Raw genomic sequence first — 15,086 nt, 5'->3', positions numbered from 1 at the left:
CTCTCACCTATCCCCTCCTCCCACCTCAAACCACACCCCCATCTCCTACCTACTAACCTCATCCCGCGCCCTTGACCTGTCCGTCCTCCTTGGACTGACCTATTTCCTCCCTGCCTGCCCACCTATACGCACCTCTACTGGCTCCATCCCCACCTCTTTAATTTGTCTGTCTCCTCTCCACCTTCGATACACCTCCCCCTCGCTCCCTATTTATTTCAGAACCCTCTTCCCCTTCCCCATTTCTGATGAAGGGTCTAGGCCCAAAACGTCAGCTTTCCTGGTCCTACGATGCTGCTTGGCCTGCTGTGTTCATGCAGCTCCACATCTTATCACAGATTCTCCAGCATCTGTAGTTCCAATTATCTCTGTTTGAGAATCAGATGACATTCACACTGTTGAGCATGTCTAAAAGCTGACATTTAAAGAGGTGTAAACAAATGCACAAATAAAAGCTGCAATTAAGAAATATACGAATTACAGCATAATGTAAAAGTAACTCTTACCTCCTGAACAACAGAAAAAGGAATGGTATCTTGCCCAATCTCTATATTTACATACAGTAAAGCATACAAGTATCCAGCTCTGCCATACAGCAGCTCATCTGGGATATCAGAATCCAGGCAAACAACAGTTCCTTGCAGTTGCAACAATCTAATAGAGCAAGAGAAACAATGAATACCAAGAAAATGTAATCATACACACCTGAATAGAGTATCTTAATGGTTACAATGATAGATTTACTAATTTACTTGTCAAGATAATCTCTAACAATGTCAACTTTAAATAATTTATATATTATTTGTAATGATGGTTCCACACATGACATTAATGTTTTGTGTCTATCATATTAATGTCATAAGGTGAGTGAGTGAGTGAGTGAGAGTGTGAGTTGCATGTTTTCCATCAAAACAAAGCTTTGCCTTTACATGTTAGTTGGCTTCTCATTTTCAGCATAAACAGCTGGCTAGCAGCAATGTGGGAAAAGAAACCCTAAATATTCAAGTCTGTCTACTTTTCAAGCAGCAAGCCCTCAGTTCCATCTCCAACACCATTCATGACCTCATCACCTCAGGGGACCTCCCACCCACCGCCTCCAAGCTCAGTATTCCCCAACTCCGCACGGCCCATTTCTGTCTCCTTCCCAATCCACAAACCTGCCTGCCCTGGTCGACCCATCGTCTCAGCCTGTTCCTGCCCCACCGAACTCATCTCCACCTATCTGGACTCCATTTTCTCCCCTTTGGTCCAGAAACTCCCTACCTACGTCCGTGACACCACCCATGCCCTCCAACTCCTCCAGAACTTCCAATTCCCTGGCCCCCAACACCTCATTTTCACCATGGACGTTCAGTCCCTATACACTTGTATTCCGCATGCAGATGGCTTCAAGGCCCTCCGCTTCTTCCTGTCCTGCAGGCCCGACCAGTCCCCCTCCACCAACACTCTCATCCGCCTACCCGAACTCGTCCTCACCCTCAACTTCTCTTTCGATTCCTCCCACTTCCTACAGACAAAGGGGGTGGCCATGGGCACCCGCATGGGCCTCAGCTATGCCTGCCTCTTTGTAGGTTACGTGGAACAGTCCTCTTCTGCACCTACACAGGCTGCAAACCCCACGTCTTCCTCCGTTACATTGATGACTGTATCGGCGCCGCCTCTTCCTCCCCAGAGGAGCTTGAACAGTTCATCCACTTCACCAACACCTTCCACCCCAACCTTCAGTTCAGCTGGGCCATCTCCAGCACATCCCTCACCTTCCTGGGCCTCTCAGTCTCCATCTCAGGCAACCAGCTTGTATCTGATGTCCATTTCAAGCCCACCGACTCCCACAGCTACCTAGAATACACCTCCTCCCACTCACCCTCCTGCAAAAATTCCATCCCCTATTCCCAATTCCTCCACCTCCACCGCATCTGCTCCCATGATGAGGCATTCCACTCCCGCACATCCCAGATGTCCAAGTTCTTCAAGGACCGCACCTTTCCCCCCACAGTGGTCGAGAACACCCTTGACCACGTCTCCCGCATTTCCCGCAACGCATCCCTCACACCCCACCCCCACCACAACCACCCAGAGGACCCCCCACGTTCTCACACACCACCCCACCAACCTCCGGATACAACGCATCATCCTCCAACACTTCCGCCATCTACAATCCGACCCCACCACCCAAGACATTTTTCCATCACCACCCTTGTCTGCTTTTCAGACAGACCACTCTCTCCGTGACTCCCTTGTTCGCTCCACACTGCCCTCCAACCCCACCACACCCGGCACCTTCCCCTGCAACCGCAGGAAATGCTACACTTGCCCCCACACCTCCTCCCTCACCCCTATCCCAGGCCCCAAGATGACTTTCCACATTAAGCAGAGGTTCACCTGCACATCTGCCAATGTGGCATACTGTATCCATTGTACCCGGTGTGGCTTCCCCTACATTGGGGAAACCAAACGGAGGCTTGGGGACCGCTTTGCAGAACACCTCCGCTCGGTTCGCAATAAATAACTGCACCTCCCAGTCGTGAACGATTTCCACTCCCCCTCCCATTCTTTAGATGGCATGTCCATCATGGGCCTCCTGCAGTGCCACAATGATGCCACCCGAAGGTTGCAGGAACAGTAACTCATATTCCGCTTGGGAACCCTGCAGCCCAATGGTATCAATGTGGACTTCACCAGCTTCAAAATCTCCCCTTCCCCCACCGCATCCCTAAACCAGCCCAGTTCATCCCCTCCCCCCACTGCACCACACAACCAGCCCAGCTCTTCCCCTCCACCCACTGCATCCCAAAACTAGTCCAGCCTGTCTCTGCCTCCCTAACCTGTTCTTCCTCCCACCCCAAGCCGCACCTCCATCTCCTACCTACTAACCTCATCCCACCTCCTTGACCTGTCCGTCTTCCCTGGATTGACCTATCCCCTCCCTATCTCCCCACCTATACTCTCCTCTCCACCTATCTTCTTTTCTCTCCAACTTCGGTCCGCCTCCCCCTCTCTCCCTATTTATTCCAGAACCCTCACCCCATTCCCCTCTCTGATGAAGGGTCTAGGCCCAAAACGTCAGCTTTTGTGCTCCTGAGATGCTGCTTGGCCTGCTGTGTTCATCCAGCCTCACATTTTATTATCTTGATATGTCCAAAGTTGTCGCTTTTCAGCAACTTCCGGACCAAACGCAGCATTTTCCTTTACTTTGGATTCAACTGGGGAGGTCTGTCGGTGGTGGTGGGTTGTTCTCCAACATTTACGCAGACCAGAGTTACCATAACTTATATCCCAAGCTTGTATTCTGGAGAAGACAGTGCTTCACTACTGATCATCAACACAACACAGACAATAGTTAGGAGTTATATGCCTAACTTCATCGGTGTAGAAAACAAGCGTAATGGGCTGTTGCTGACAGTGGGAAGAACTATTGAGTCTGGTAGGTCTGCCAGCACCCACCTCAAATGCAGGACCCAACAAAGAAAAGGTGCTGATCTATCACAGTGCTCCTACTTCAATGTGTGCTGGGAAATTAGAACCACTGGACAAGTGAACTGAATCCATGCATCATGCAAACAAAACAAATGAAAAGGAATGTAGCAGCTGATTCGCAAACTGAAATGTCAGGATTGTGCACAAAAACTGTTCCTGTAGTACATAATTTCACCTTGTCAGAGTACAGATCCTGGCTGAACACATCTACTACACACACCATCAGCAATCTGTCACCTGTCGCTGAAACTAGTCAATATCACAAAAACTGCAGAGGTTGTATCCAAGCCAAGTACAGTGTGGAACAACAGCAACTTGATTGTGGTGGGTAGTGGCTGATTTGTGGGATACAACAGTCTCTGCCTCTGTCACAGACAGCCCATAACACTTGTTCTGGGACAAAGATCACCATCTCAGAGCTCTTACAGTGCACTAATTCCATGATCATACATTCACAGCTAAGCCTTTGATACTTGTGCTGGCTCAGCCACATTTGTTGGATGGATTATAGCCACATGATACAAAAGGGCACTGTCAATGAATTGGCCATGTATTATGAATTCCTGGGCATCCACTTCTCTGCTACAAGGACACCTAAAAGCATAGGAGATGGCAAACATGAACACTGACAAGTAGGGGACAGTTGCTGATAGCCTTCAAAAGGTCATGGCACTGTTAGAAAAAAATTAGAGAGGGTGAGCAGAAACGAAAAGTTCAGGTGACAAAGAAGGCAGGCCCAGTAAACACAGTCAACCATCTGAGCCCACTATCTTCTTCTACAGCAAATAAAAGAGATTGCTGTAACAAAATCAGAGTCTTTTTCCCAGGATGATGACTTCAGCTTTTAAAAGGGGGCGTAGCTACAAATTGAAGGCTGATAGATTTAAGACAGATGTCAGAGGCAGGTTCTTTACTCAGAGAGTGGTAAGGGCGTGGAACGCCCTGCCTGCCAATGCAGTTAACTCAGCCACATTAGGGGCATTTAAACAGTCCTTGGATAAGCAAATGGATGATGATGGGATAGTGTAGGGGGAGGGGCTTAGATTAGTTCACAGGTCGGCGCAACATCGCGGGCCGAAGGGCCTGTTCTGCACTGTATTGTTCTATGTTCTATGTTCAATGTTCAATGTTCTATAAAACAGAAATTTCTGGAAAACACAGGAGGTCTGGCAGCATCTGTGGAGAGAAAGCAGTGTTAACATTTCGGGTCCAGTGACACTTCTTCAGAGTTCCTTTTACCAACAATCTCCATTTTTGTTATTGATTTCCAGAATCTGCAGTACTTTAGTTTTTTGAAAACAGACTGACATGCCACAACAGAGCTTCTGAGCTACATCAGAAGATGCTTAACATAGATTTTGCCAACATGACGCAAATAATGGTCTCACAAGAGGCAAAGCTACAAACAATGTGAATATACAAGTTCAGTGAGAATTAGTTAAGGCTTTGATACTTGTGCTGGCTCAGCCACATTTGTTGGATGGACTATAGCCACATGATACAAAAGATCACTGTCAATGAATTGGCCATCTTTTATGAACTCCTGGGCATCCACATCTCCGCTACAAGGACACCTAAAAGCATTAGGCTCTTTAAAAGAAAAAGGTCCAAACTACAGTCAAGTTTAAAAATTAGAATATAAGATTGTTTTGATCTTTCATGATGCTCTCTTCTGGAAATGCATTTTTAAAACAGTAAAATGAAAAACATATTGGATAATAAACTACAAAAATTGTAAACTTTTAATTTATTTAAAAATACTCCTGTCTAGTTGAGCAGTTTCCAAACATGCAAATCAATGTCCTTACTTTGTGACACATTCTTGTGATTCAATTTGATTCTTCAACTTGTGATGTACAACAGCACCAACAGCTAAAGGTCCCGCATCACCACAAAGAAATGTGACTCTTCGCCCATTCAGATTACGCAGAGTCCTCTTCACATAATACAAAGATCGTTGGAGATGCACAGATTCCTGTGTTACACGGAAACATTGCAGATAAAGAAGGGCAATCCCTAGATAAAAAGAAACACTTTACTATAATAGAGTCATAGTGTCATACAACATAGAAACAGGCCCATCAGCCCACCACATCCATGCTGACTAATGAACAAAACTATACTAATCTAAATTACTTGCACTTGGTCCATAGCTGACTATGCCATGGAGCTCGTATATTGATTTTGCAACATGTCAAATACTAAGCTACAAAAATTCTCACAAATAGTAATGAACAACTCTGATGAGTTAATCTAACAATTTGGAATATGTTGCCACTAAGAACAGATATTTTAATCTCTGGGTACAGAACAAATATAGAAGAATTTTGAAGGAACCCAAAAGTTTTACTTTTACATCCAGCTAAATGTCTGTTTTCTTCCATCACTGCTCTAGGATTTTCTGCTTACAGTGCTAGCCATCATTGAATATTTAAAGTCTAAAATAGCAAGCTAAATGGCTTGGTTTTATTCATTGCAATTGTCTTTTTAGACTTTTTAAATAGAAGTCCTTTGCAGTTAAAGGAATAACTGTACAACTTGTTGACCTGTTTAAAAAAAACTGTGTTTTCTAAGTTTTCATACAGTACAATGTTGAAAATTCCCAACATGTGATAAACTTGTAAATGTGAGAACCTCAACCCTGATGTCCAACGGAAGTTGCCATAGTCCCAGAGGACCATTTGGCTATGCTCATTAGAGAGAGATGACTGATGGGAAGTTTAACCTGAGTGTCACCACACCTCAGTCAACAGGCAAGATTGAGAAGGCAGGACATTCATGGTAATCTTAACTGGTGCAGGAACTGAACTTGCCCTGTTGGTGTTACACAGCATCACAAACCAGCTGTCTAACCAACTGAGCTAACCAGTGATAGATGCGGAGAACAAGCAAATACAAACGGGTATGCAGGGTTCTTTCTTCTTTGAATATACTTGTTCAAAATCTACCTTTTTGATAAATCTTAGATTTGTCAGAAGATCTGCTACAGCATGTCACACTTGTTTGTCTTGCACCATCCTCATACATCCACTGTAATTGATTTGCACCTTGATCAACCTCTCTTTCTGCTGCCGTCCATTCATCCGTCTTGGAGTTAGCAGCAGTTTTCAGCTTTGATCAAATCTTTATTTCTGGACGTCATTCAAGGTTGTTTTTGCTCTTGCAACTTGAAGTTCCTCTTCATTTGTCTCATGAAAATTTTAGTTGACAACTCAGCATCCACAATTCAAAGGCCTTTCTTTTCGTTCAAGGATTTTTATTTCTTATCCAATGTTCCGAGACATACAGGAAAATTGATAGAATGTAGCATATGATCAGTATTTCCTGGTTACAAACTTGTTGTCGACACAATCATTTTCATAAAATTACTTCTAGCTATCTCTTCTAACTGCTGCCATCTAATCTTATCATTTATCCTAAATAGACAAATTTGTCTACTTGCTCCAATGGGACACCATCCACTTCAATGTAGTTTCTTCCGATAGCTGCTTTGAGACAATCATAGCGTCTTTTTATTATTCATATATAATACATATTTAAACTTTTAAAACAATATTTTATGCATCTTAAGTAGTGTTGTGTGGTCACTCTACTGCAAGTTTATGTTCTTGCCTCTAATTATTTCCACCAGATGTACATCCAATGTTTTGAATATTTGTTGTGTACTGTCCAAAGTCATGGTGCACTTCTCTCTTCACGTGAAAGATTTCAAATTGTCCCTCTTCCAAACTGGTGCTCACTGGTGGATCTCACTACAGACTCTGGAAAATCTCTCAACTTTACTTTCAATGTCACATTTCAGCGACATATCTTCGGTGAGAAATAAAATCAATTTTTTTATTGTTACCCTTCCCAATATGCTCTTCTTTGTCAGACAGCATTCCTGTGTAGTGCTTGGGAAATCTCCTTGTATTTAAAGTGCATGTGGTTATCATTCTGACCAATATCTAATCTCCCTTAAAAGGGTTCCCAACCCGCACGTCAATTTTATTAGTAACAAGTAAAAGGAGGAAAACGAAGCATCTGCACATATCGAGATTACTAAGTAAAAATTAAAAGTTTAGCACTGACTCAGAATTTCTTGGGAAATAAAAGGGCAAGTGTGACTATGAGACACTTTATTGGATTAGCTGACAGTGAAAAATAGTGGCCCCAAACAAATGTGCTTCAGACCTCTCTATATACATGATACGGTAGAGCAGTTTTAACCAAATTTATCAAGGACAACAGGTAATAAACATGCTAAATGGAATTTTGGCATTTATCGCAAAAAGAAAAAGAATATTGAAATAGGAAAGTGTCATTGTAACTGTACAAGGCATTAGTGAAACCACACCAGGAATAGTGTGTTCAATTTTGGTTCCCTTACCAGAGGAGGGGTATAGTTGCATTGGAGGCACGTCAGAGGATGTTCACCAGATCAATCCCAGAGATGAGGGATTTGTCTTAGGAAGACAGTTTAGGCCTATACTGCCTTGACTTTAGAAGAATGTAGAGATCTAATTGTGGTAACTGAGATGCCAGAGGAGATTGACAAAGTAGGCATACAGAAGGTGTTTTCCCATGGGGAAATCTAGAAAGAAAGGCTGCCTAATTAGAATAAGGAATAGCAGATTTAAAACAGACGGGAGGATGAACTACTTCTCTCAAAAAGGGTCATGAATCTGTGGTATTCACTGCCCCAGAGTGCGGTGGATGCTGGGACATTGTGTAAATTTTAGGAGGAAATAATTTTTTAAATGAATAATTGATTGAAAGGTTATGGAAAGCAGGCAGAAAAGTGGAGTTCAGAGCAAAATCAGATGACCCATTATCACATTAAATGGTGGTGAAGGCTCAAGAGGCTGAATTGCCTACTCCTAGTTCTTAAGTATGTCCCTAACATAGGAAGTGAATTATATAGAATAATATGGCTTAATATAACCAAGCAACATAATCTTCTATCTTTAAAAGGCAAATGGGAAGAGAATTCAAAAAAGGAAAGAACTAAAGGGATCAAACTCAAATGCAAATGGCAACAAGATGCACAGACAAAATGCTTTTAAGGTCCCAAGCCAGACGATGCTGCATGAATGGATGCTAGATTTCAAAATAGGTTCAATAAGAATGGAAGCTATTCAACTATTAATGCCTAATTCTGTGGTACTGCACTTGTTCAGTTTGCCATGAACCTATTTCAGAACGGAGGACAAAATAGTCAGTACTGCGTCAGCAGACTTGTGAAATGCTTTTGATTTATTTTAGCCAAGGTACTAAGGAAAGTTTTTACTACAAACATCAACAGGCAAAGCTAATTTGTAATCTTCTCCTCTTCAGTCTGTACATACCAACTTTTAAAATATGCAAGTAGCTTAGCAACAGTTCACTAAGATGATAACAGGGATAAAGGAACAGCATGATGTAAACTTAGGATGCATTCCCCAAAGATGAGTAGAAGAGGGGGAATCATGCTGGAATAATTTAAATAAGAAAGTTAACAAATGGAGACATGAATCTTGAATTCATACCTCTTATATAATCTGATACTCCATTGCAATTCCAAGCACATTGCCTTGCCCTTCCAATTAAGCCTTTAAAAAATGTCTTATATAATCAGAACTGTTACAGCATAGTTGAAAATATTTCACTCATCATGCCTGTACCAGGTCTACTACTTAAAGCCAATCTCCTGGCCTTTCCCCCATATCCCTGCATACTATTTCCATTCAAATGATCATCCAAGGCCCCCGTGAACAATTCAATTCAGCCTGCCTCCAATCAAATCTCTAGGCATCGCAATCAATGCTCTAATTACTTGTTGTGTGAAACGGTTTTTTCATATCACCCTTGCTTATTTTACATTCTAAATCTATGCCCTCTCACTTTTTTTCTTCTTGAGTGGAGGAACAGCTTCTCTTTAACTACTGAATACAGCCCAATCATAATTTTTAAAATGTCTATCAAAACTCCTCTCCACTTTCTTTTCTCCAAGTTTGTATTTCTGGAGCCATTCCTATAAATCCCTTCTATACTCTTCCCAATGCGTTCACATCTTTCCTGTAATATGGCACCCACACTACTCCATCAGAGGTTTAACAAGTATCTTGCAAAGGTTCAAGATCACCTGCTTACATCTTGCATCCAAGTTACCAATTCTGTTAAATAAAATCCTTAAGAACGGTGAATGCTGTAAATCATGAACAAAAACAGAAGTTCCTAGAAAAGCTCAGCAGGTCCGGCAGCATCTGTGAAGAAAAATTTCAGAGTTAACGTTTAGGGTCCAGTGATCCTGCATCAATGCTCAGAATCCATTTTGTTGTTTCAGGTGGCATATTAGTTCATTGATCTTAACAGAGAAAATTCTTCTTTGAGTTAATGTAATCTTTTATCAGAGATAATGGGAACTGCAGATGCTGGAGAATCCAAGATAATAAAGTGTGAAGCTTCACACTTTATAATCTTTTATCACTTTGCTATTGTTGAACAATGGGCATTAAAAAAAACTGCAAACACATCTGGATAGTGGTGAAATCCTTATTACTGGCTATGTTCAAGCTGCAAGTGACTACTACTTCTTCTGCCTGTCCTCTCTAAGAGTCTGATGAGAGGCTGGCGTGGAATTCCTCAGAACCAGAAGTTCACATGCTGTTGATTCTTGGAGGATCTTCTGCAGCTGCAACATCTCTGCTGGACGTTCCGAGTTTGGGACAGACAGTCCTCCAAAGATGTTGAACAAAATTTCAATGCTTGCCTCAATGTGAACTGTTCTACAATACAGAGGGAGAGGTACAGGTTCAGGTTCTATGCAGGAGTTACGGTAGCTATGCTGCTAAGGAAGCCACTGTTGCTGCATGGCTGAGTCTCAAGGTGATGTGCCAGGAGTTGTCTGATAGCTCCTGGTGCTAACTGCACAGACCAGTCCTGGGAGCCAGCAGGTATGGCTAGGTGTTTGAGAGTTGGGAATTAAGAATTTGGAGGAAACCTATGAGCTCTTAGCAGCTCAATGCAGAAAAGAGTGGGGTGAAAGAAGCCCACAAAACAGTATTTTCCTAATGCGGCTGAGACTAAACCTCAAATGCAGAAGCAACAGTGAAACTGTGTTTGCGGACTAGCTGATTGTGCCTTTGAAAAGGTGATGGAAAGCAGTTTCCAGAATGCAGGGAAATGCAGTCCCAATGACAGAGTGAACTACCAGGATATGAGCAGTCTCAAATGTAATCAATGATGGAGTGGCTATTGAGCAAATTCCAAAGCTAGGTCACTTAGAAATCATAGGATCACAGAACTAAAATCCCTAATAGAGTTTCAATGAGATTTGTTAAGCCACAGTGCCTTTTTTTTGGGGTGTAGGGAGGTGGGATGGATTAGAAATCCATGGAACTTGTCTTTACCATATTTACTGCGTGATGTGATTCAATGTGTTCAACCAGAGTTTTTGTGGAACTCATATCTGCCTTATGTTGATTCTAAAAGTTAGTTTAGAATATATACTTTAGATTGTACTATTTTACTTTGGTAAAGTTATTGCTGTTTGTTCAAAGCCACAGAATCTTGTGTCTTGATTCTCTTAACAGGTAACAGATATCAAACTGTCCCTCACCTGAAAAAACATCATTACTGGTCCCTCACCAGATTACAACATGGCCAAATTTATCTTATCCAGGATCTTAACAGGATTCATGTAGTCCTTCATATGGGAGCCCTGCCTGCCTGCTGAAGGTACATTTTCTGAGGGACCCACCCCCTTGGGCATTCACAACAATATTATGTGAACAAAGGATCCTTTCCCTTGCAGATGTCACTCGGGCTCTCATATTTTATTAGACAAAAAACAGTTATTAGTTAATAAATGCAAGAAGAAACAGATTAGAAATAATAAGAATGCAAAATCATAATTGACCTGTATATCTTTTTTAAACAAGTTAGAAGTCACACAACACCAGGTTATAGTCCAACAGGTTTATTTGGAATCATAAGCTTTCAGAGCATTGTCTGTAGCACCACCTTATTTTTAAATTTCTGTGCCTCATTTAATTGGATTATAGGTCATCCTTTCACTTGTTATTCAGCTGTTGGCACCTGCAGGGACTATTATTTGGCACTCTATTCACACCATTTGTATGGTCTTTTGATCTCTCAGTCCTTGATCTCTCTGCCTTAAATTCTGTGTTCTGTGCGCTTCTCTCTCACTTCACCTGACACTCAAAGCGCATTCTGGCCATTTGATGGGTAGCAGTTAATTTTAAGATACTTGGCATTGTGGGTCAGCTGAAAGGCTTTTGTTCCGTTTTCTTCTCAAAACAAAAAATGTCACATAAATCCAAGTTTCCTTTAGAGATGCCAAGTATTAAACCGCAGAAAAATAAGAGTTCATGATAAGCATTCGGACATGCATTAAAAATTCTTGACAGAAGTGGACAAGTCACTCATGAGAGCTTATTTATTACAGTAAATCAGGTAAACAAATATCATCTGGCTAATAATGATGACAGTTTGATTCAGTAATTATGAAAATGCACGAAGAAATGTTAAAGGTAAAAATACAAGATTGGAGAACAAAAACAAAGTTGCTGGAGACGCTTAGCAGGTCTGGCAGCATCTGTGAAGGAAAAAACAGAGTTAACGTTTCAGGTTCGGTGACCCTTCCTCAGAACTGATGGTGGCCGGAAAAACGTCAGTTTAAATGCAGAAAATAGGGAGGTGGGTGGGGTAGGGAGTAAACGATAGGATAGAGCCCAAAGAGACAGAAAGACAGACAAAGGAGTTGCTGATGCTCAGGCTGGGAGGGTGAATAATTGTTAATGGGTACTGTTAGTGGCTAACAACAGGGGATGTGTAATTGCAGGCTATGTGATAACAAAGCCTGATGTGTGGTATAGGGGGAGAGTTTAGGCCCTAAAATTATTGATGATCAATGTTGAGTGCGGAGGGCTGTAGGGCCCCCAAGCAGAAAATGAGGCATTGTTCCTCCAGCTTGCATTGGGCTTTGGTGAACACTGCAGGCAAGCCAGAGACAGAGATGTTGGCCAAGGAGGAGGGTGGTGCGTTGAAGTGGCAGGCAACAGGTAGTTCAGGGTCTTTACTGCAAGCAGAATGTAGATGTTCTGTAAAGCGGTCCCCAAATCTACGCTTCATTTTCCCAATGTAGAGGAGACCACATTGTGAGCAGCGAAAGCAGTAGGCCAGATTCTGGGAAGTACAGGTGAAGTGTTGCTTCACCTGGAAGGTATGTTTGAGCTCTTGGATACCGGGGAGGGAGGAGGTAAATGGGCATGTGTTGTACCTTCGCCAGTTACTGGGGATGGTACCACTGGCTGTGGGGTAGTGTTGGGGTGAAGGAAGCATGGGCCAGGGTGTTCCGGAGGGAACGGTCCCTGCAGAAGGCAGACAAGGGAGGGGAGGGGAATATGTGTCTGGTGGCTGCATCTCGCTGGAGGTGGCGGAAATGGCATCTGATGATCTTCTGCACGTGGATGCTGGTGGAATGGTAGGTGAGGATAAGGGGAACCTGAGTGCTGTTGCGGGTGGGAAGAGAAGGGGTGAGGGCGGAAGTGTGGGAGATGGGTCAGACCTAGTTGAAGGCCCTGTCAACAACGGAGCTGGGGAATCCTCGGTTGAGGAAGGAGGTGACATTTCAGAGGCTCCCTTGTCGACGCTGGCCTCATCTGAACATATGTGACGGAGACAGAGGAACTGAGAGAATGGGGTGGAGTCGTTACAGGAAGTGGGGTGTGAGGATAAAGAGTCCACGTAGTTGTGGGAGTCATTGGGCAAGTAGTGGATGTTAGTGGCCAGTCTATCCCCAGAAATGAAACAGAAATGTCAAGGAAGGGAAAGGAGGAGTCAGAGATAGACCAGGTGAAAGTGAGGGCAGAGTGGAAACTAGAAGCGAAATTGATGAAGTTTTCCAATTCCAGACGAGAGAGGGGAGCAGCAATGATATCATTGATGTATCAGAGAAAGAGTTGTGGGTGGGGGCTGGAATAGGACTGGATAAGGAATGTTCCAAGTACCCAATGAAGAGACAGGCATAACGAGGGTATCTACCATGCGGGTAGGGTATCCATGGCAACCCCTCTTTTCTAAAGAAAATAAGAAGAGTTTAAAGAGAAGTTGCTGAGAGGGAGGACAAGCTCGGCCAAGCGGAGGAGGGTGGGGACCCAGGAAGAAGCGGAGAGCTCTAAGACCTTCTTGATGGGAAATGGACATGTGAAGGGATTACACGTCCATGGTAAAGAGGTGGTGCCTGGAACCGGCAAACTGGAAGTTTTGAAACCGGCGTAAGGTATCAGATTAAATCATGGATGTTCGTGAGTAGGGATTGGACTGGGGTGGAGGGAGAAGACTGAGTCAAGGTAGGACAAGAGGAGTCCTGTGGGGCATGAGCAGGTTGAAATAATGGGGCTGCCCGGACAGTCCTGTTTGTAGATTTTTGGCAGGAGGTAGAAACAAGCTGTGTGGGGTTGGGGAACTATTAGCTTGGAAGCATGGGTGGGGGGAAATCATCGGATGAAGAGAGATCAGTAACTGTAGTGGATACCATGGAATGATGTGCAATGTGGGGTCATGGTCCAGGGGAAGGTAGGACGAGGTATCTGAGAGTTGGTGCTCAGCCTCTGTATGGTGCAGGTCAGTACCACAGCACCACCCTTAATTGGCCGACTTAATGGCAAAGTCAGGGTTAGATCTGAGTGCACGTAGTGCAGTCAGGTTTGGAGGGAGATAGGTTGGATTTGGTAAGCAGAGCAGTGAAATTGAGGCAACTAACGTCACATTGACAGTTCGCAATGAAAAGATCGAGTGCAGGTAAAAGGCAGGAGGAATGAGTCCAAGCAGAGAGAGAGTTGGAGTTGGGCAAAGAGGTCTGTGGGATGGGGAGAGGACTCTTGTGCAAAGAAATAGGCCCAGAGGCAAAGACAGCAGAAGAGGAGTTCAGCGTTATGTCATGTCCGAAGCATTCAGCATCGGAGAGCGTAAGGTTTGGAGGGATAGTGAATACCTAACAGGAGTTGGGTGTTTGGGGAGGGGGTGGAGTCTGAGGGAAGGTGAGGAAAGGTAAGCTCCACAGAGTCATGGGTATTTTTGAGTTGTTGCATCTTGTGGGCCTTGATGCCTGAAAGGAAAAGAAAATGTTTCTTGTTAGTACGATGAATAAGCCAGAGGATGAAGTGGAACTGCTGACTGGTGCAACTCTGGGCCAGTGTGTTATAATACCATTGGAGAGAAAGGTTGAGAGTTTGTACATGATGCGGCATGGCACTTAGTGTAGATCTCAGGATGTGGTGAGAGCAGCTGTCCGTGCAACGGTGAACAGAGATATCGGTGATCTTGGGAAGATTCAAAACATGAGGGATGAAACTTCAGTTGGAAGCCATGAGGGGCGAGTCTGAGCCGGAGACAGTCACTGAGGAATGTGATATGGCTGTGGAAACAAGTTTTAGCAAATACATGGTCAAACACCAGGAGTGACAGTGAAATTAAAAGTCGGTGGGCAAGAAGAAAGATTGGAACGGAAATCCCGTTGGAGAGAGGAGCAGAACTTCTTCAAGGTGGGCATGCCTGGAAGAGATGTGGCAGTGAGTTAAATACTAAATAAAAACCAAAGATTGGAGAAAGACACACAATATGAGAGC

The 15,086-nt window shown here is 43.6% G+C and overlaps 1 protein-coding gene across 2 annotated transcripts in view; it reads right to left on the bottom strand.

Moving 5' to 3' along the window:
• Positions 1–15,086, bottom strand: part of lancl2 (LanC lantibiotic synthetase component C-like 2 (bacterial)) — an 86,055-nt gene that overhangs the window by 25,184 nt on the left and 45,785 nt on the right. For both annotated transcript variants that reach the window (XM_059638091.1, XM_048563522.2), the window contains 2 exons: positions 5,283–5,490; positions 504–651 (listed from right to left, as the gene is read on the bottom strand). In XM_059638091.1, coding sequence (XP_059494074.1) covers positions 504–651; positions 5,283–5,490 — 356 coding nt within the window. The remainder of the gene's footprint in view (positions 1–503; positions 652–5,282; positions 5,491–15,086) is intronic.

Source organism: Stegostoma tigrinum, chromosome 2 (assembly GCF_030684315.1).
Source record: "Stegostoma tigrinum isolate sSteTig4 chromosome 2, sSteTig4.hap1, whole genome shotgun sequence".
Classification (NCBI taxonomy): Eukaryota; Metazoa; Chordata; class Chondrichthyes; order Orectolobiformes; family Stegostomatidae; genus Stegostoma; species Stegostoma tigrinum.
The sequence above is the reverse complement of the archived record's forward strand: the minus strand, read 5'-3'. Positions and strand labels throughout refer to the sequence as shown.